The sequence below is a fragment of the Apteryx mantelli genome, chromosome 3 (genome assembly GCF_036417845.1).
Source record: "Apteryx mantelli isolate bAptMan1 chromosome 3, bAptMan1.hap1, whole genome shotgun sequence".
Classification (NCBI taxonomy): domain Eukaryota; kingdom Metazoa; phylum Chordata; class Aves; order Apterygiformes; family Apterygidae; genus Apteryx; species Apteryx mantelli.
This window is the reverse complement of record NC_089980.1, coordinates 128,768,881-128,788,246: the sequence shown is the minus strand read 5'-3', so window position 1 is coordinate 128,788,246 and position 19,366 is coordinate 128,768,881. Positions and strand designations below refer to the sequence as shown.

General features: G+C 48.2%; 1 protein-coding gene across 1 annotated transcript in view; it reads left to right on the top strand.

Moving 5' to 3' along the window:
- Nucleotides 1–5,485: 5,485 nt before the first annotated feature.
- SDC1 (syndecan 1) overlaps nt 5,486–19,366 on the top strand; it is a 32,053-nt gene continuing 18,172 nt past the window's right edge. The window contains exon 1 of the mRNA XM_067294840.1: nt 5,486–5,801. Within this exon, the coding sequence (XP_067150941.1) occupies nt 5,745–5,801 (57 nt within the window). The 5' untranslated portion in view covers nt 5,486–5,744. The remainder of the gene's footprint in view (nt 5,802–19,366) is intronic.

The following is a 19,366-nucleotide window of genomic DNA, read 5'->3' as shown; positions in this document are numbered from 1 at the left end:
GCTTTTTTAAGTGAATGCTGGAAAAATACCTGCCTGGCCCACAAGCCCTGAGACTGGCGGGCCAAAATAATTGAACAGTGAAAGCACCAGCCAGTATTACAGCAAAAGGCCTCATTAAGAGAGAGGGAGAGTCGGTCTTTTCTTGTGGGCAACATCCACATAACTTCAGCCAAACCTCACAGAGGCTAATGGGAAACCCCTCCATAGATTTTTATGTGCCAGTGTCTGAAATCCAGTTTTGAGGCTCTCTGTAATGAGTGTGCAGGATCCTACAAGGCTCCTACATGCAGCATCAAAGAAATGCAGCTGTTTTCATTACAGCTGTTTATGAAAGCTATCACAAAAAGAAGCATGCAACTGCCATCTGAGCTTTTGCCAAAGGAAGCTCTACCAAATTAGATTGAGAAATATTTGGTTAGTAGCACAGACACATTTATATATAGTTTTCAGTGTCCACCCAGAAGTTCTCATTAGCGGGACTCAGGAAAAGGGAAAGGAGAGAAGAAAAAAAGCCACCAAATCCTTGGAGAGGTAGCTGACTTGATTCAGTTGGTACCTGTAAAGCTGGCACTGCAGCTGAGCTGACACTTGGACCATTCAAGGGCTATTAAACATTGCATTGTTTAAGCTGAAGAAAACTGACTTTTTGCAATAAGGCTTATTCCTGTCCAAATAAGCAAGGTCAATTCCTTTCAGTGTATTACATGGGGGAGAAGAAAGGAGACCAGAACAGACATTCCCTTAAGCTAAGTTCACACTCAAAGCCTTGGGGTGAGCTGAGGGGGAGCCTCCTTTGGTCTCTCACTTCCTGGGAGTGAAAGCCAGAACGCAGATGGGATTGCTCAGAGATGTCTGACTCACTGCAAAGAAGGCTGGACAGAACAAGCAAAATCAGATATCACTGTGAAAGCATACTGGGTGGGTTCAGGTGATCCTGCTATAAATCACAGTTGCATTTGAAGGGTCAAACCCAGTTATTTCCACATCAGTGCAAAGGAAATTCAAAACAAACTGCACAAGGCTTAACCAAGGCATCAGAGGATACAGGAAGAGAGTTATTTCGTACCACCAGCCTGAACAAAAAGCGACAGTCTTGGGAACTGGGGACCACAGTGTCTGGGCTCCTGGAAGACAAGCCAGCGGGATGACTGGATGCCAAATGCTGCACGCTGGCAAACAAGTTTGGTAACACAAGGTTGAAGGGCCAGGCTGCTTCCTTCACAGACTGTTTCTTACACTCGGTATTGATTTAAGGAATGGGCGGATTGCTCTTTTGTTATTGCAGGGAGTTAGAAAGAGAAGGATATGGTATAAGCCATGGGTAATGGAAGCACTGGCTAAGAGGACTTAAAGGGGAAGAAGAAGAGAAGTTCCAGGCTAGCAGGGAATAAAACTTTGCAAACCCTCCTGGTCTCCTCAATCTCTAAACAGACCACCAGCAACATTGTCCTAACCTCCTCCTGGCCTGGACAAAAAACCTTTCATCTTCCATCCCTAGGTTTTAGGCCACTGATCAGAGGTCACTTGTTGCCAGCTCACCATTCTGAGACACCATCTATGGAAAAAAAAAAAAAAAAAGACACTGCAAGGGAATGCCCAGTCCATGACAGTCCTTCAAGCCCTTACTTCCCCAAGACACCGTCACTTGTCTTGGATGCCTCTCCCACCTCTCTCCAACCAGTTTCTGGGACAGGCTCCTCTCTGAAAGCATTATTCCTTTTAACTCTCTCTTGGTTTCCAGTAACTGCCCCATGGGTCCGAGAGGACCCTCTCGCCTCTCTGTTCAGTTCAGCAGTCTCCACACAGGCTCAAGACTTGTGCTCAAAGCCTCAGCTACACCTGATAGCTGAGGGAAGTGGAACACACCAAGAGCTGTGGGTTTCCCATTATTATATCCCAGTTCAGTTAACTGAACTACTGAAAAGGTAAAAAAAAGGGGAGGTTATCTCTGGCACAAAAGCTGCGACTAAGAAACGAGCAGATCATCAGCAGAGAAGCCAACTATCTCAAGGTAACCAGAGATGGCACCCATTAGTGGTGAGCTGTCTGACAACTCCACTACCCCAATAGGCTGACAACAGCATGTACACTTGAGGCAATGTCAGTTTTTGCGTATACTCTTAACTTCTCCCTGTGTATTAGGGAGTATACTTGCCTCCTTCATCCCAAGGTGTCAGCCTATAATATCCTCAGACAAGCCTGTGTACAGATCAATCACTGTGGTCTTACATGAGAACGTATCCTGCTTGACTCCATGGGTCCGACTCAGCCCCGGTTAAGGCACTCCGAATACCATCAGCTTGCTTCAAACTGGCCCCATCTGGTCACGCTCCATTAATAAACCATCTAAGGACAGACAGTACCAGACTTCAGCAGATCAGGCAGTCATCTGCTCTGCAGGCTCCACCGCTGCTGGCAGGCAAATGCAAGGAGATGACACATGGAAACAGTGGCCATGGCCCCCCACACTACTGTGGGCAGGTCCGACACCTGAAAAGCCAGGCAGGCAGCTCCTGCTACTGCATGATACCCACATTCATTAGGGCATGAGGGATGGCGACTTCTGCTGCAGAAGGCAATGAAGAATGGTGGCGGCTGCCCAAAAGCAACAGTCACCATCCCTGCTCCCCCCTTCCCTCTGGTGGCAGCGGAAGCAGCAGGCTGGATTCCTCCCTCAGCTGCGTTTCCCCCCTTCCCATGGCAGGACACAGTTCAAACCAGCCCCTTATCCCCGGGGAGGCCGAGTTCAATTGGGCTACACGGCTGGAAGCCCTTGATCCAATTCTGGGAAATACCCACAGCTCCACTGCGCTGGGCAGGGACAACCAACTCGTATCATCCCCTGGGCTCTGGGCTGCCAAGAAACTCCTTCCATGCAAGTCTCATCTGGCTTTTCGGCATGGAGCTCTTTTGACATAAACCACAAAACTTAGCATGCTTCAATGATCAAGCAGAGGGCACGGGAATGTCACTGGAAACACTTGGCTTCCAAACACGCCATTGTTCTTCCACCTACCCCATTCACAGATCCTGACCAGAACATCCCCATCAAGCTTTAAATGTTTTCTAGCAAATCCAGCGAGAAGCTATTTGATCTACCACTTCCTTGAACACACACACACACTCGCACACTTGCATGAAATCCATATGTTGCAAAATCCTACCAGTGCCTCGCCACGGCTCCCAGGAATACCCCTCATGGAAATGTTTCTGCCCTCTTCCGTGGCTGGAAGCTTCCGGCGTTAGACTCAGCCCGGCCAAAACAGGCGCGGCTATCCCGAAATTAGCCCAAGCCCCCGTCTCTGGCTGCTGCCAGCTCCAGCCCGCATGGAGCCTCCCACAGAGGGAGGTCACCCCCGAGCCCCCATGGCCGCTCAGGCCGCGCACGGTGGTGGCCAGAGGGGGAAGGATGCTCGCCCCGACCCCGTCAGCCTCCCGGGGCCACCCCGGATCAGTGTGGCTGGCCGGCCGGGAAGCCGCACCCTGGCTCCGACGGAGCTGCCGCTTACCTGGCAGGGAATCACTGAGCGGGACAAACCGGCGAGCTTTCCTCAGCACAATAAACATGGAGAAACAGCTGCCGAGCTATGGCTGCAGGCCCACATTGGGTTCGAGGCACAGCTTGGAAGGGCCGTTTTCCCTCACGCCGGCCTCCCCGGTCCCCTTCCCTCAGCTGCTGCTTGGGATTTCCCGCTGGGGAGCTGCTGCTCCTGGCGCCAGGCTGCCCGCTCACGCACCCCGCCGGGCGCCCAAGTGCCCTAATAACTTTTATTTTGCCTCCTCTCTCCAGGCCAGCTGCCTCGCTTCACAGGGCCGCCACAGGCTCCAGCAGCCATCTTGGCTGAGGGCCACAGGCCCTCCAGGAGCCATCTTGTCCCCCGCCGCACCCTCCGGGAGCCATCTTGTCCCCCGCACCCTGCCGCACTGGGGAGCAGAACATGGTGGCAGCAGCGGGCGCTCTGCTCTCTCTGCGGGGACGCAGCGCGACAGGAGCCGCTCCTAGGGAGGCTGCATGAGTAATCCAAGAGAGAAGGAAAGAAAGAAAGTTAATGAAAGACATGTGATCAAATCATGAGAGTTTTAGCCACATTGAATATCCAATTAGGGCTATTAAGCCTTTGGGCTACAGCTGCGGAGACGGCGCTTCAGTCTTTCAGAGGTCAGCGCTCCCCGGCCAAAAACCAGCCGCGGAGCCTTCTGAATGACTGGGAATCTCAGATTATTCCTCTTTCTGGGCTACCCTCCTGCACGAGCAGCGCCCTGGCAGCTCTGCCCGCACGTGGGCTGCCGGCCGGCCCGTCCTTGGCTGCCCCGAGCGAGCCTGCCATGCGCCGCGACTTTGCGTGCGCCCTAGCTGCACCCCTGACGTGTGCACCTCAGAGGTTCCCAGCCGATATTGCTATTAATTCCTAAAAAACAGCATTATTTTTTAAGCTCATGCACACATTCAGTTGCATTGTTTACAGGCAACACTTCAATGTGCGCTGGTGCAAAAAAAAAAAAAAAAAGATTGACTGGAACCAAACAGGAACTGCAGCCTTGACTGTGCAAATAGGGTAATAAAATTCAGCCTGTGGTGAATTTTTGCAGGATTGTTGCCTGCTTTATTTTCACTGTCTACAGCGAGAGGGGCAAAGAACAAGCCAGAGCACAACTTCTGAAGAAGCACGGAAGCGCATGAAAGTTGTTTTTAACCCAAATAGTTAGCAGGAAGCTTCTTTTAATGCAGACTTTTTGCCTAGCCACCTTCTTCGTCACAAACCTTAGGAAGCGTTATTTAAGCACGGTTTCAGAAACCGATTTTGAGCAGCAGCACCAAATCAAATGCAAGGAAAACACAGGGAGAGCACGTGCGGGGCCAGCCCGGGAGGTCAGCGGGGCAGGACGGAGGACGGGGGCTTTGCTGCGGGCAGACCACCTGCCCCCAACACAGCAGCGCAGCCTCTGGAGCTGCGTTCCCCCCCCCCCCCTTTCGGGAGAGGAGACCCCGCTCGCCGTGGGCGCGGAGCCACCGCGCACAACCCGGCGCTGCGCGGAAGCAGCTCCCCCCCTGCCCCGCGGCGCGTCCGGGGGAAAGAGGAAAAGGGGAAAAGGCAAAAAGGCAGCGTGGCCCGGGGAGCTTCCCACGCTGAAAAGGGAAGGGAGAGCTTTTAAAATCGCTATTATTTTTAGCGAAGAGGAAGGAAGGCCGGCGGCAGCAGTGCCTCCGCCGCGGAGGAAATCTGGGAACGCAATGAGCGCGGCGCGGGGGGAGCGGCGGCGGCCGGCGCTGCTGCCCGCGGCTGGGGCCCGGCCGGAGGCGGCGGCGCAGGTAGCGCGGCGGCAGGAAGCGGGGGAGGACGGCAGGGCGTGCCGGCCGGGCCGGGGCTAGAGCTGGAGCTGGAGCCGGAGCGGGGAGCGGAGCGCAGGGAGAGGAGAGGAGAGGAGGGGAAGGGAAGGGAAGGGAAGGGAAGGGAGGCGGGGCCGGCTGGGGGGTGGCCGTAGGTGAAGGTTGTTGCAGTGGGTTCATTAAAAGACAGAGTTCAACTCCTCGCCGCTGCAGAGCGCTGCTGGGAGGCTGGTTTGGCGGCTTGCAAAGAAAAAAAAAAAAAGAAAAAAAAAAAGAAAATTGGGGAGAGAAAAACTGCATCTATTTAAAAAAAAATAAAAGGGGGGAAAAGAAAAGAAAAAAAAACAGAAAGGCGAAGGGGAGCGGAAGAAGAAAGGGCAGGCTCTGCACCCCCGAAGCCCGGCGAGGAGGAAGGATGATAAACGCGGTGGCCGTGGCGTTGGTAGCCCTTTGCTTCCAGGCTGCTGTTTCGGTGAGCCGCTGCGGGCGCGGGGCTTCGGCGGCGGCGCACGTGGGGCGGCGGCGCGGGGAGGCCGCTGCGCCGCCGGCCGGGGCGGGAGCGGGGCGCGCTGGGGGGGGCTCCCTCCCTCCCTCCCTCCCTCCAGCAGGTTACTCGGGGCGGGGGGCAGCGGTGCTCTCCTTCGCAGCGCGCCGGCTTCCCCGGCGAGAGGAGGGCTTCAATGGCCTTTTGTGCTGGCGGCGGACTCCAGCCAAGGCTGCCCCGGGAGCCTTAATTCAAACCAGACCCGCTGCTGCCGCCGCCGACCTGCCGGCGGCTCCGCCCCGGTGCGAGGCGGCGGGCGCGCCGGGGCCGGGGCCGGGGCCGGTGCGCGGCGGGCAGGGCTGCCGGGCCGGCCGCCCCCGCGGCAAGTCCCCTGGGGCTCCCGTGCAAGGGGAGGCGCTCAGGTCCCCCCTCCGGCGCGGATCCTAAGTTTGGGTGAGAGCTCGGACGTGGCCGTTTGTGGGACTCTGCTGCCGCGCTCCAGTGGCACGGGCAGCTCCCGAGGCAGGCTTGCTCCTGCCTTATTCGTGGGATAGTTCAGGTCGGAGGGGACCTTGGGAAGTCAGCTAGTCCGCAGCCTCCATTGTGCCAAGAGAGCCTTTTGCCTGTGGAGGGTATGCCCGGATGTTTTTAATTTCTGCCCCCTAAATAAAAAATCTGGGTGGTTGGCCTGGCACATGAATATCTTCGCTTCCCTGATGGCTCTGCTTTCCAGTAGCCCCATGTAAAAATGAGCCCCGGACTCCCGCATGAGTGGCGTGCAGCCTGCCCCACCGGTCCCTACAGCCGAAGCACCAAACTCGGGTAGCCAGCCAGGGCTTTGGCACGATTCGCTTTCTCTCCTTTCACTGCCTTCCCCAGCTCTGCTCTCATTGATTTAAACTGCATCTTCTGAACATAGTTAATAACACTGCATTAATGAGGCTTGCTCTCTCTCAAAAGTCTTTCAGGAGCAGCTTTCCTGGGGCATTGCAGAGAGGCTCTGTAGGGCTGCAGGCGGTTCAGCCTCAGAAAGCTCTGCTTCCGTGCAGCAGCAGCCGCCAGATGTCATGCATGAACAGAGGAAGCCTCTCCCCTGCTCCCCCAGTCTGCTCTGCCTGACGAGGGCCTTTCCATGGAAATCTGGCGATTCACACTTGCAAAAGTACTTGCTTGGTGCTCCGGGTCTGTGCTGAGGGCCTGGGCTGAATTTAGTCCCCTTTGTGCGGGATTAGTGTATGTGGGATAAGAGTCCTGCTTTCACCTCGTGAGGAGCATGAAGCCTGACTCGCTGTGCCATTTTCGCGCATTGAAGGGCACTCCCCACTTCCCCTGCACATGCCAGGCTTCTGTGTGCATCGCTCATGGAGAATTCTGCCCTTTGGATGAGTTAAAAAGTGGAACGTGAGGCTTCATTTAAGTAGGCAGGATCATTGAATTCAAAACAGGCATCTATTATTTCTGAAAGGGAATGATTGATCTGAAACTTATGGGGAGATGAACTATAGCAATAGCTGGATAAGGAGTGACAGAACAAAGTATACAGGAGGATCTAAGCTCAAAATACCTATAGTTTTGCTGTACTTTTCAATATCTGAACTCTACCTGTAGATTTGGATATGTACTCTTCTGGACCACATGACAGTGAGTAGTTAGCCCATGAGATGGCTAAAAATGACAAGCATGTGAGTGCAAGCAGTCTTGCTTTGTGGGAAGAGAGTTCTGCTCATCACTTCTGATTCTGAAGATTCTAGGCTTTCTACTGAATAAAGTAAAAAAAAAAAAAAAAAAAAAAAACCCTGCAGTTTGCCTGCAGCCCCTGTAGTGCATTTGGATGAATTTCTCCCCCATGATAAATGTTTCATGTTAGAGATGAGGTGAATGCTGGTCTGAAATTTTCTTCCGTGTAAGAGACACACAGGCCTGGATGACACTTAGATCCCAGGGAGTCCTGGGTGAATGCACGGAGGAGCAGAAGTCCTTGAGGCTCTCAGTGGTGACTCAGTGCTGAGGCTGTTTCCCTTCTGTGATCACGTGACCTTTTTTCCCCATGTTGAAATGTCAGTGACACAGACTGACCTCCCTTTCCCACCAGTCTGGAGTAATTATGCATTTATATCAAGTGGCAGAAGAACTCAGCATTGGGCACAGAAAGCAGAATGATGTTGTACAGTCCTCTGCATGTACAAGATCAGTGTTAGGGGCATTGGTGTGGTTGTGCTTGGTTCTTGGTGGTCTGAGTATTGGAAAGTGTGTCACTGCCTCTTGCACATCACTTGACCCTTGGGTTGTGCTTGGTTCTTGGTGGTCTGAGTATTGGAAAGCGTGTCACTGCCTCTTGAATATCACTTGACCCTTGGCTATTGCTGCATAAGTTAACTTGTCTATGTATATTGTCATAGAAGTAATAAGCAGGAACAAGAAAGTGGCCAAGCAACATCTATTTTCTTTCCAACTACTCTCACCTGCAAGAATCGTTAAAGAGATTCCTAATCTTCTTCAAGACAGCACTTTATTGCTCAAAACATCTTGTATGAAAGTAATTGCCCTTTTGAAATAGTGGGGGCAGGAGTAGGGACTTAAAAAGTGTGCAGAAGGGATGTTTGCTTTTCCAGTTCCAGTCTGGAGCCCTGCTTCTGTGGAGCTTAAGGTTTGGTGGTAGCAATGGGACAAATGTGGCAACATCTCTGTGCTCAGCTCGGGAACCCAGGAGGATGCTTGCTGTCACCAAACTCCCTAATGTGGTGGTTGTCTCTCAGCATGGTCTGTACCCTGCCCAACTGTTCACAAGTCCCTGCCCAAGTCCTTTATCAAAACAGAAGGATTCCTCTCCTGTATGTAAAAGTACCAGTGGCTTTAGTAGGCACCCATGTTTTCTTCCTTGAAATAGGAAGGTTGACGTGTCTTAACGGATTAACATGGTTATACTCTCAAATGGAAATTTCTACATACTGGTGCCCAATATATCCCTGCTGGGAAGTTAGCTGAGCCAAGATACATAAGCCTGTTGCAGGAGGGCAGTGGACAATCCAGCCTGTATCTTGAGGAAAACAGGTTTTGATTGTTTCATCTGGTGAAGTGTGTGCTGGAGACTAACACAAGCTTAGGAGGGCAGGCAGAACCCTATTACAAAGGTGATGTCATTCCTATCTGAATGTAAACTAATTAGAAGAAATTAGGTAGTCCAGCTTGCTTATTAAACATGTAAGCAGTGGATAAGGAGGAACCACTTTCTTCTATAGTACATGCAGAACAGTGTCACATTAACCTATTTAGCAAGCACTATAAACAGCACTTGTCCATGTGAACACTCACTTGCTGATAGCTACCTGTCAGTAGAGTACTGAGTTTATCATGTCTGGTCAACTCTGATTAGAGCAGAGACAAATAAGCTACGGTTTCTATTATTTAAGGGGACTTTGGTGCAAGTTTGCAGTCTTTTATTCCAAATTTCTTTCAGTTATAGAAGAGCTAGAAGAGCTAACATTTCTAATGGCAGCCCTATGAAACTTCTGGAAACCAAACAATCCTCTCTAACAACCTGAGACAAGTTGCAGCAAGTGCAAGAAACCTGTAAGCCTTCTAAAATTAAGCTCGTGCACTAACCTGAAATGTAGGCTGCTGTTTTAGCAGCAAAATTGGTCCATTTTAAGTATGTGTTTTGCGTTGCTAGTGCTTAGATGTCTCCAAGTGGCCTGTATAGCAGTTTGTCCTAACCTTGTTTGATGTGGCTTGTGTCCAACTGAACCATCCTAATGCCTGAGAGGGACATTCCACAGTTGTTTGTGTCATCTGGCATCTAGGCATCTGGGATCTTAGTAGGACCTGCTATAAGAGTGGATGGAAGATGGAGCTTCTTGGGAAAGAGAAGACAGGACCTCTTTCCTGAGGAGCTGCTGTCAATGGTAAAACGGCAGTGCTTCAGCATTGTCGCTTCTTAGTATTTTCATCTTAGATGTTGTCTTCTCTTCATGAACTCGGAGCTATTAATGCAGGACCCCAAGACACCTAGAGTTTGATGTAGTTACTGAGACGTAGGGTGCTTCAGCTGGCACTACAACTCTCAGAACAATCTTCAGCTGATGTTAACATTAGGTGTCTACATGTGTGCTAGTGCCTAAGCTCTCATTATAATCATGGAGGTACAATCAGGGAAGCTGAAGATAGCAATTATCTGACCAGCCCCTGTGTGTCTACTTCAAGGTGAGCTGATATGCCCAGGCTCTGACTACATCCTGTTTTGACTGTAAGGGAAGCGTCAATACCTTAATTTTAGTGTCTTAGTCTGAGAGCGATTTAGCTTGAGATGATAGCCTTTTTATTGTGTGAAACTTTTCGGTAACTCTCTCCAGAAATGAACAAACTAGATAGTTCCTTTTCTGTACCAAAAGGACTAGCTAAATAGTGGGAAACACCACCTTTCAGCTAGAACAAGAGCTGTCTCCTGTTCTAGTGTATCTGGATCAGTGCCTCCAAACAATACCATAGCCTTGCTCTGCTAAAGGCTGTAGCAGAGAGAATAGTTGGGTCCCGTATCAGCAATCTGAATTGAGAAATATGAGCAGAAACATAGGTAGATAATTTTTTTTTTCTTTTTTAATCATGAGCTGTGAAGATGGAATCAGAGCATTTAATATTTAAAGACATTGTTTACTTGGAGATTAGAAGTGAGGCATCTTTATTCCTCCCTAGGCTTTGATATAGGCAGTGGACTTGAAAAGTGGAAGTTGTGTTGACCAACATTACAAGGAGTTCTGATGTTTCTTATAGGTTCCTTTCTCTTCTAAGTTAAGAAGATAATCTAAAATGCAAAGATCAGGGAGGTTCATCTTCTTTCCAGTGCTGTGTCAGTTTTGCTAACAGGTGTCTAAGTTAGCGTTGACTAGTATACTTCATTTGAACTACTGCTCTTCTAGGCTATTGGTGTACCGCAGCAACGAACTTTATCTGGTCTGGCTAGAAACCTGCAATAGTGCACTTTCTACTGTGGAGATGCCAGTGGAAAAGTTGAGGTGAGGCTTCACAGTGCAGAAAGGTGAGATAACATTTGGACCTCCTACAAGCAACTCTTGTGGAGCAACATCTGCTAATGCAGTGGTTTCCCAACCACTCAATTTCTCAAGCAGTGCTTGGCTGCAGTCAATATTCTGGGTCTTGTGGAACCGGCATGGGTCCAACAGAGTCTGTTAGCTTGGGCTCCTTGCCATGCTTGACTGTAATGTTTGTATCTCACCGCTGAGACCTGTCTCACCAGTGAGGCCAGCTTTGCTGGATGGGAACCAGTATGTTAGTGGGATTTGAATGAAGTTGGTAAAAGAACTTCCTGTTGAGTCACTGAAGCTGCAGTTACAACTGAGTCATGGAGATGTTGTAACTCATGGCTTTCCCTACTAGGCTTCTGGTTTGAAACTCTTCTGGGGTATTGATCAGTTGAAGAGCTCTTGATATTTCATTTAGGCATCTGGCTGCCATGCTCTCTGGTGGTACCATTTTCTCTGTAGCCCTTATTTTTGCAATATGATTCACTTTAGTGTCCTCTCACTTTGCTTCATAGTATTCAGGCTTTTTCTTGTGACTGGAAGCTCTTCAGGATTGCTATCACAGAATGACTCCTGACTAGACCAAATTGTACAAAAGGACTAGGGTTAATCATGTTTGATGGTTTTCTTGGGTTTTTTTTTGTTTGTTTTGGGGTGTTATTTTTGCTTCTGTAAGGCACACTACTAAAAGATGGGAAACTGCCTGCCAACCAACTTTAAATACTTATACGAATCTTGCCTTTCATGGAGACTTTGTCCTCTTGTCATGCTCCACCCTGTAACTTCAGGACTTACTGAAGCAAACAGCTATTTGTGTGTGTGTGAACTTGTTTTGTTATGCTGTGATGGCAATGTGCTATATGCCTGTTATGGAGACACATGCTGACAGTCTTGATTTTGGTTGTAGGCAGTCCCAAGCATGTGCTCCTGTCAGCTAGCTTTCTGCAAAGTACTGCCCAGCTCATGCAACAGCTTCTGAGTGCTCTGGCTCCATCAGCTGGGTGGACACAAGCCATAGCTAGAGAATGGGTTGCTCTTTTGTCTGCTTGTGCCACGTGATGAGGAGCTTATGGCCCCTTAAATGTAAGGAAACTTGAACTCCATTCAAGTTTTAAGGAGGGAATGCCAAATGCTTTCTGGGCGGCACTGCAGACCCTGACTGTCCCACACTGAACACAGGAAAGCTCTTCTAATTAGTTTCTAATGTTGGTGGCAGTACACATCCTCACAGAGCCAGTCAGCAGCTCCCACCCGGCTCCTTGCATCTAGGGATTACTAGAAAAGCAGACTGTATATTGAGACCAGAGGTGGGCAGGGGAGAGTGGAGCCAGTCTACCATCTGGAGAGCGAGCAGTGATTAGTGTAACAATTTCCAGATGAGAGCTCTTGTGAAGCTGTGTTGTAGTGGTACTGCTGTGGCTGTGTTGGTAAGGAGCCTTTGCATGCTCCCAGGGGATCAGAACTGGCAGCTACAGTGTTGCAGGAGGAAACTACCTGACTCTTTCCTGTCCCAAAACAGAAACCTATCCATACTGAAAACTTCTGCCACAAGTGACATAGAGATTAAACAGGACACTCATCTTGTTGACCAGTTCATTGTAGCCTTTTGTAGTCTTGATATTGCTCTGTAGACTGCAACCTTCACCCTTTAGATAAAACAAATGTCAGCATTGGATCTGTAATTCATTGGGGACCAGCAGGGTAAGGCTCTGAAATGCCTCAAAAGAAATGTGAGTTGTGTGCCTTTTAAAATCAAGATAGTATAAGTTGGAAGCAGATATTTTGTGGCTTGTGTTGCCTTATTGTATGCTTTGAGACCAGCAGAGTGGATGAATGTATAGATCTCCCTCTCTGGGTGTTGGCTTACAGCAGGATTTGGAGACTGTGTGCCCTAACCCCGGAATGGGTGATCTGGGAGCTTGGCATGCCTGCATCTGCCCAACCGCAGGAACTCAGAGCAGCCTGTTTGTCTACCAGGATGTCAGTCTGGGGTAAGAGCGTCTCTGTGGAAGAGAAGACCTGTTACCTTGTTGAACAGCTAATACAAATAGGTATCCTTATTTAGTGACAGAGCCCAGACTTGCTCTTGTCAAAAAGTTGGGGGTGAGAGGAGTAAAAGCCCAAACTAGAGGAACTGCAAAGCTTCCTTGAATTCATGTCTGACACAAATAGTAATAATATAGGTGAAATTTTTCCTCCCCACTCTGTGCTTATGAAACTGTAATAGAGACTCTCGCACTGGCATATTTGATGGCCAAATGAGATTTGTCCACCTCACTGGCTCAAACAGGGTGTAAGTGGCACCTACGTGCAGTAGAAAAGTGGTAGTGAGGCTTGCACCAAAACTTGCCGAGCAGCCTGCAGCTAGACAGCTTTGACTTCTAAATCTCTCTTCTGTCCTAACGGAGGAATCATCTAGATCGTGACTACTTTCCCATCAGTGAACAAAGCACCGAACAAAAGAGGCTGACTCTGGCATGTCTGGGCAGTAGCAAAGGAGTGCTCTGCTATCATGCTCTTACATCAACTGACTCATGGCCTCGAACAGGAAAGCTGCTAGCTTAATCCTCCAGCAGCATTGCCTCTGCTGTGAAGTGTGTTTGAATAATCTGTTAAAAGTTCCTCAATCTGCAGTCTGTAGTCGTGCTGATATGTGAGCTTCTTGCTGCAGAAACTGGAAGATGTGATCCTGAATAAAGTTGTTACTGTTGCAACTGAAAAGATGCTAAATGCTCAGTATGCCCCCTCCTCCCCAGTGGGCAGCCAAAGAGAGTAAAAAGGATCTAAGGACTCACTATTATACCTGTTCCAGTAAGTACAACAGGCTGGGAACTGTTCTGTCCTGAGGCCAACTGAAATGTCGCAGGGTCACAACCATACAACAGATCTTATTGTCTTACTCATCCTTTAACGCCCCCCATCCTCGCCACCTTCTGCATCCAAATCGCCTGCTGGGGAATGTTCCCATGCATTAGTTGGGGGCATGCTGGTTGGCAAGACCTGAAACTGTGCTGGGGATCATTCTAACAATTTGATGGTTTAGATGATTGTTTTCCAGTGCCCAGGGATGTTCCCTGATACTATTTAATTTACTAATATAGATGTAGCCAGTGGTCTCTGGCACCAGGCCCAGAATATTATGAAATTGTGAAGACTTCAGTAAAAGAAAGCGAAAGCTCACAATAGGAGATCATGACTCTCCCACTGAAAACTGAACCTTTTGGGGCCTTTTGTAGGCTTCAGAAGGATGACCAATTACAGTTGCATGAGAAATTCTGTGTAAAATCAACTGAGACCTCTGGGGTTACACTACAAACTTGTAACAGCAAAGTATTCCGTGTAGTACTGATGGTGCCGGTATATGCCAGTGATTCAGCCTGTGCTTGGCACTGTTCAGTTTTAGTATTAGCCTGCAAGTTGATTCTTCAGCGTTTTATACTCTGTTTTCTTTAGACGTCAATTGTGCTGACTAGAGTTGGTACTTACTGAGTAGACCGAAAAGTTATTTCTATATGAAATATCTTTAACTCAAAGTGATGTTTGAGCAGTATCTTATAAATTAATTTTATCTATTATGAGGGAGCATCTAAGCTATTCTGAAGGTACTCCCACCGGAAACTTTTTTGGACTAAAGGACATGTGCTAGGAGTAACTTGGCACTAAAGTACTTCACCTTGAATTGCAATTTTTAATGCTGCTCTAATGAGTTGTCTTAATGCCTGATGCTCCAGCAGAGGTGGCTTTAGTGATGTCTCTCTTCTCCTCACAATACAGATGTGTAAAATGCAAGGATGCCCAAATCATGGCTTATTAAGCCTCACAGTTGCCTGTAAGAGGCAGGAAAGCATCTGGACTTCACAAATGTGGTAACATTTCCCCCTGAACTCTAGTTGCCTCAAGGCAGTTGGTGACTGCTCTGAAGCTAGGCCACGGAGAAGAAAGGGGAACAAGCCATACACCACAAAACTAAGGCATGAGGTGGCTGAAGCCAGTATCTGTTATGATGGATCACAAAGAAGCTCTCCTGTCGGTCCTGCCTTTGTAACAATCTCTTGTTCAGGGCTCTGTTCTACAGATACAGTACTAAACAGTTCAGCTGAGTGAATCTAGATCAGAGTCAGTTAGTTTAATCCACTAGGCATTTAGTCAAGAAATGTCTAATGGTCATTTCTAAGAGTAAAGCTATAGGTGACTAGAGCACAGTTGCAGCAGCAGGGTTTTAAAGACTGTTTCTGATGGGAGAGTTTCATTAGATGCTTGAGCTTTGGAACGATACTTCAACACCCTCATGACTCAGTTTGGAAGTACACCAACCAGCTTCCATAATCTGCTTTACTATTCGATTTACAGTTAAATTTAGCAACACCTAGTAAGCTAACAAGAAAACTCTCAGTCTTATGTGCAGGATTACCAACTCTTTGTAAACCTGAACACAGTGAACATTGGAGTCCCAAGAAGAGGCATGGAGGATTTAATCTTGCTACAATTTTGTATGGGTAGATCACTTGCTACATGTTCCAGTGGTTGTGTGCATGCATATTTCTCAAAGGGAGTTCATGCAGTCTGCACTGTGTTCTGCATTAGAGTAATTCAATGAAATGTGCAGCCTGTGCCCCAAGATCATCTGCCTGCTGTTCATCCCAAGGAGACTAGTAGTAACTGAAGCACTTGCATGCTGCTTTTCTTAGATGTGGGCTCCTGCACTCAGGAGGTGCTAAGACTATGTGGAAGGACAGCGCGATACTGAAAGTGCGTCTTTTGGAAGTCTTGGGATGGCACAGGGTATTCCCAACCTGAGATGTGGCTCATGCATTTAGTGGAGATGTTTCAATCCTGTTGTGCATGGCTTAGTCATGCTGGCGTGACTGCATCTGTGAGGCAGGGATGACTTTTACATTAAACAATCTAGACTTAGTCAATGCTTCTAAGATCCTGTGACTAAAACAAACCTGGTGGCATGCCTTGGAGCACAGAGAAAGGCTTAACTTTTTCACATCAATGGTGACTCCATCCTGTAACGCATATTAAACTTTTTCAAGTGAACTGGAAATGGTGGGGCATAGAAGCAAATGAAAAGACTACATTTAATTGTGCTGTGTGAGTGTAAGACCTACCAGGGTGCAGAAACTGCCCCCATTGGATTGAAGACAGAATCCAAAGCTGCTTGCATGGTGTCCAGCATTGGCTGCTGATTGAGACTTACAAGTTTCTTACTAACAGGCCTGTGGCTGACTGATGTGAATCCTGCTGCGCAAGAACAGACTTTCTTAGTACTGGCTAGAGCTTAGCTATAGTGAGTGTGCCCAAATTAGAAGGGAGTTGCTGAATGACAACTGCCTCATTTTGCTACCCAAGTCTAATTTGCTTCTACAGCTCCCTTGCAAATAGTCAAGGTCTTTTGTAGCAGACTGACAAATAACAGCATCAAGGGATCCAGGTAGTGGAGTGTGAATGGCTCTGCTATCTGGCATGCACATGTGAGACAGAGACTGGGATAATGTCTGTTGGAGCCAGGCAGCTCTTTCTGGATGCTTCCCGTTCCCTGATCAATTAGCTCTTCAATGGAGGTGTGCCTGAAGAGGAGTGGTGGTGGTGCTGTAACTGAGGAGCTGGATACGAGATTTATAATCAAATACAGCATTAAAGGCCACAGATGTCTGGGATGTATGTATGGAAGATGCAGATTGTTAGAAAAAAGTTGTTTCACAAGCATTGGAGACTTCACTGTGTGTCCTCTGGAGACAAATGTGGAGTTTACAAAAGCGATAAAGAAAGACGAACCCTGGATTTTGGGGTCTGAAGTTGATTGCCATGATATGAAGAACTCGCTATATATCCTGTAGGGTGAACTACAAGCTGATCAGCTAGGAAGCTAAAGCAGAGTTTCAGAGCAGTAGGCCTTACAGCTGGCAGATGTATCAGCCACTGAAGTGTCAGCAAATAGAAAGTAAATTTTGTTGTCTTGCACACAGGCTGTTGCTATAGGATATATCCTCCTAGAAAACCTTAAGTCTGGGTGGTTCCACTCTAACTTTATGTAAGTAATCAGAATATCCTGTCAGCTGCTTTGTTGTTGTAAAACTATCTATCTGTAGATTTACATAGTCTGGGTAAGTTTACCAACTAACCTGTTTTAGCTGAAACCTTTGGTTACTCCAGGGCTGCGAGGTCATCTTTCTGCTGAAATACCTTGTTAGATGCTAGGAACCAAAATTACTGCCAGTAAACCCTTAGTCTGATACACTAGGGGTTTTCATCTGAAACTTGGATTTCTCTGAACTAGCCTAATACTGCAAGCAGTTTGCTCAAATGAGAAACGTATAGGTGTATTGCTAGTAGAGTGAAAATGCTTCTGTGGTACTTCAAGAAGATCTTACAGCTTTGTCTCCCTGCTCCATGGAATGTCTTGCACGAGGTAATTGCTAGAGTTCAAGAAGGGAAGGAGGGAAACTCCCAGGATGAGGATGAGAACCCTGGATCTTCTCCCAGTTATGTGTCCAGATACCAAAGGCTGTTATACTTGCTCTTGCCTGATAACTCCTGGAGGCAGGAAGTATACCTGGTTGCATTTTTGGCTTCCCTTTCTCAGTTGAAGTAGACCAACTTCTTTCCCCCCGGAATACTATGTAGTGTGTCAGCTGGGTCAGAAGTGACTTCTGTGAGCAAATCTGCTGAGCTTAGAGCTCTTATCCAGCTGTAGCATTGCTCCTACTAGTTTAGTGATCACATGAAGGCTAGCATGGAGCTCATTTGAAATGGTAGTAGTTCCACCAGCCAAGTTCAGGGTGGTATATGCCTACAGGAAACAGGCTTCCCTAGGACCAGAGGCACACAGATGTTTTGCTGGTGCTGATGAGAGGCAGCACTAGGAGAGATGTGTAGGTTGTTTTATCTTAGGGAAGAGTGGGGTGATCTGAACACTTTCAATGCCACAAAACATGCCACACTTTCCTACAGACGCATTTTGGATTTCTGAGCAGGTACTTCCTGAACGGAGTTGCTGAAAAGAGCAGGTTGTGCTCTTGTGAAATCAAAGTTCTTGAATTGCCTCTCTTGTGTCCACAATGTTGGTGGCTTGCACTCTTCTCTGCAGTGACAGCGGCAGCAGGAGAAGCAGAGAAGTGCTGAGCCTCTTGAGATGCTGGCACATAGCCTACAGCTGCACATTACCCGGTCTGAGCTAGAGGCCTACTGGAAGGAGAGTCAAATGGGACAAACAGATACCAGCTGCTTTACAAGTCCCGAGACTGGTAAATATAGCTAGAGACTGAGTTTGAAGGAAGAGCTGATACACTAAGTGATCTACCTCACTGGGAGCTGGGTTGTTTCTTAGCTTTGTGGGGACTAGCTTCTGCAACCCATATGTGCTATCAAGGAACAATTGGCAGTCTAAGGGTAACACATTGAAGCACATTGTTGCACTTGCCAGGAAGTCTTGGAGTCTGCAGCAAGCTTCACTCTAGTGACAGTCCTCAGCGCTGATTCTGTAAAACAGGGTGAGTGGGTGGATGGAGATGGGGCAAGGGAAGGATTTTGCAAGTAGATGCAAGCCAGACTGTTTGCGCATGGCAACAGAGATCAATGCGGGAATGGGAACAAGTGGCTGAGGACAGGGACTGCTGTTGCTGGACTGCTGCTGAAGACCTAAGGTCACTGTGCATGTAAGTGTTGGAGAGCAACACTACAAAGTTCAGTCTCCATTTAAGCGTCTGCAACTGCTGACCATTTGTCTCAGGTGCGTTGCTCAACCTCACCTGCTTGAACTCCATAGCAGGGGCTGTGTGTACTCTGCGGTCACTGTACGTGGCTGTGAACCAGCCATATCAGAATACGTCGTAGCCAGAGGGTATGTGGCTATACTAGTGCGGGAGGAAGAAGTGGGGTCAGGGACCTTAAACTAAGCTCTTGTCACTTATAAGTACTTTTCCTTGCATCAGGAGGGTCAAGTTATCTGCGTTGTAGTTACTTGTATGCATGGGTAGTGGTCTCTGGGCTACTAAACTCCTTTATGAAATGCAAACCCATCCAGCAAAGACCATCTCTGACCTGCAGCATATACCCCTCTTCTAACCTTACTTTGTCAGGGTTCCCGGGAGTGGCAGCCTGCCACTACCTTTGGCTGAAACTAAGCAATTCTCTGTTTGTGCTTTTCGTTTAAACAAGTAGATGAACTGGCTTTTGGTGCAAAACTTCAGCACTTCTCTGCTAGCTTTTCTACACTAGAAAATAAGAAGTGCTGGTGACTTCAAGTCAGTGGATTTTAAGACAAGTTAGGTTTGTCCAGTCTTGGCATTCTTGGCTCACTGCTTGTCTCTCAAGCTAGCTGAAATCAATTAAAACTAATTCCTCAGAATGAACCAGTGCTGTTAGCTGTGTGGTCTCACTGAGCTACGCCTACTTTGTACAACTCTTTAAGATTATCTATTGACTGTGGCTTTCTTGCGCTATCTGAACAAATGAATGACTGAGTTAACAAGTATGCTAAAGAGCTGCAGTGAAAGCTCTTTAAACAAAAGC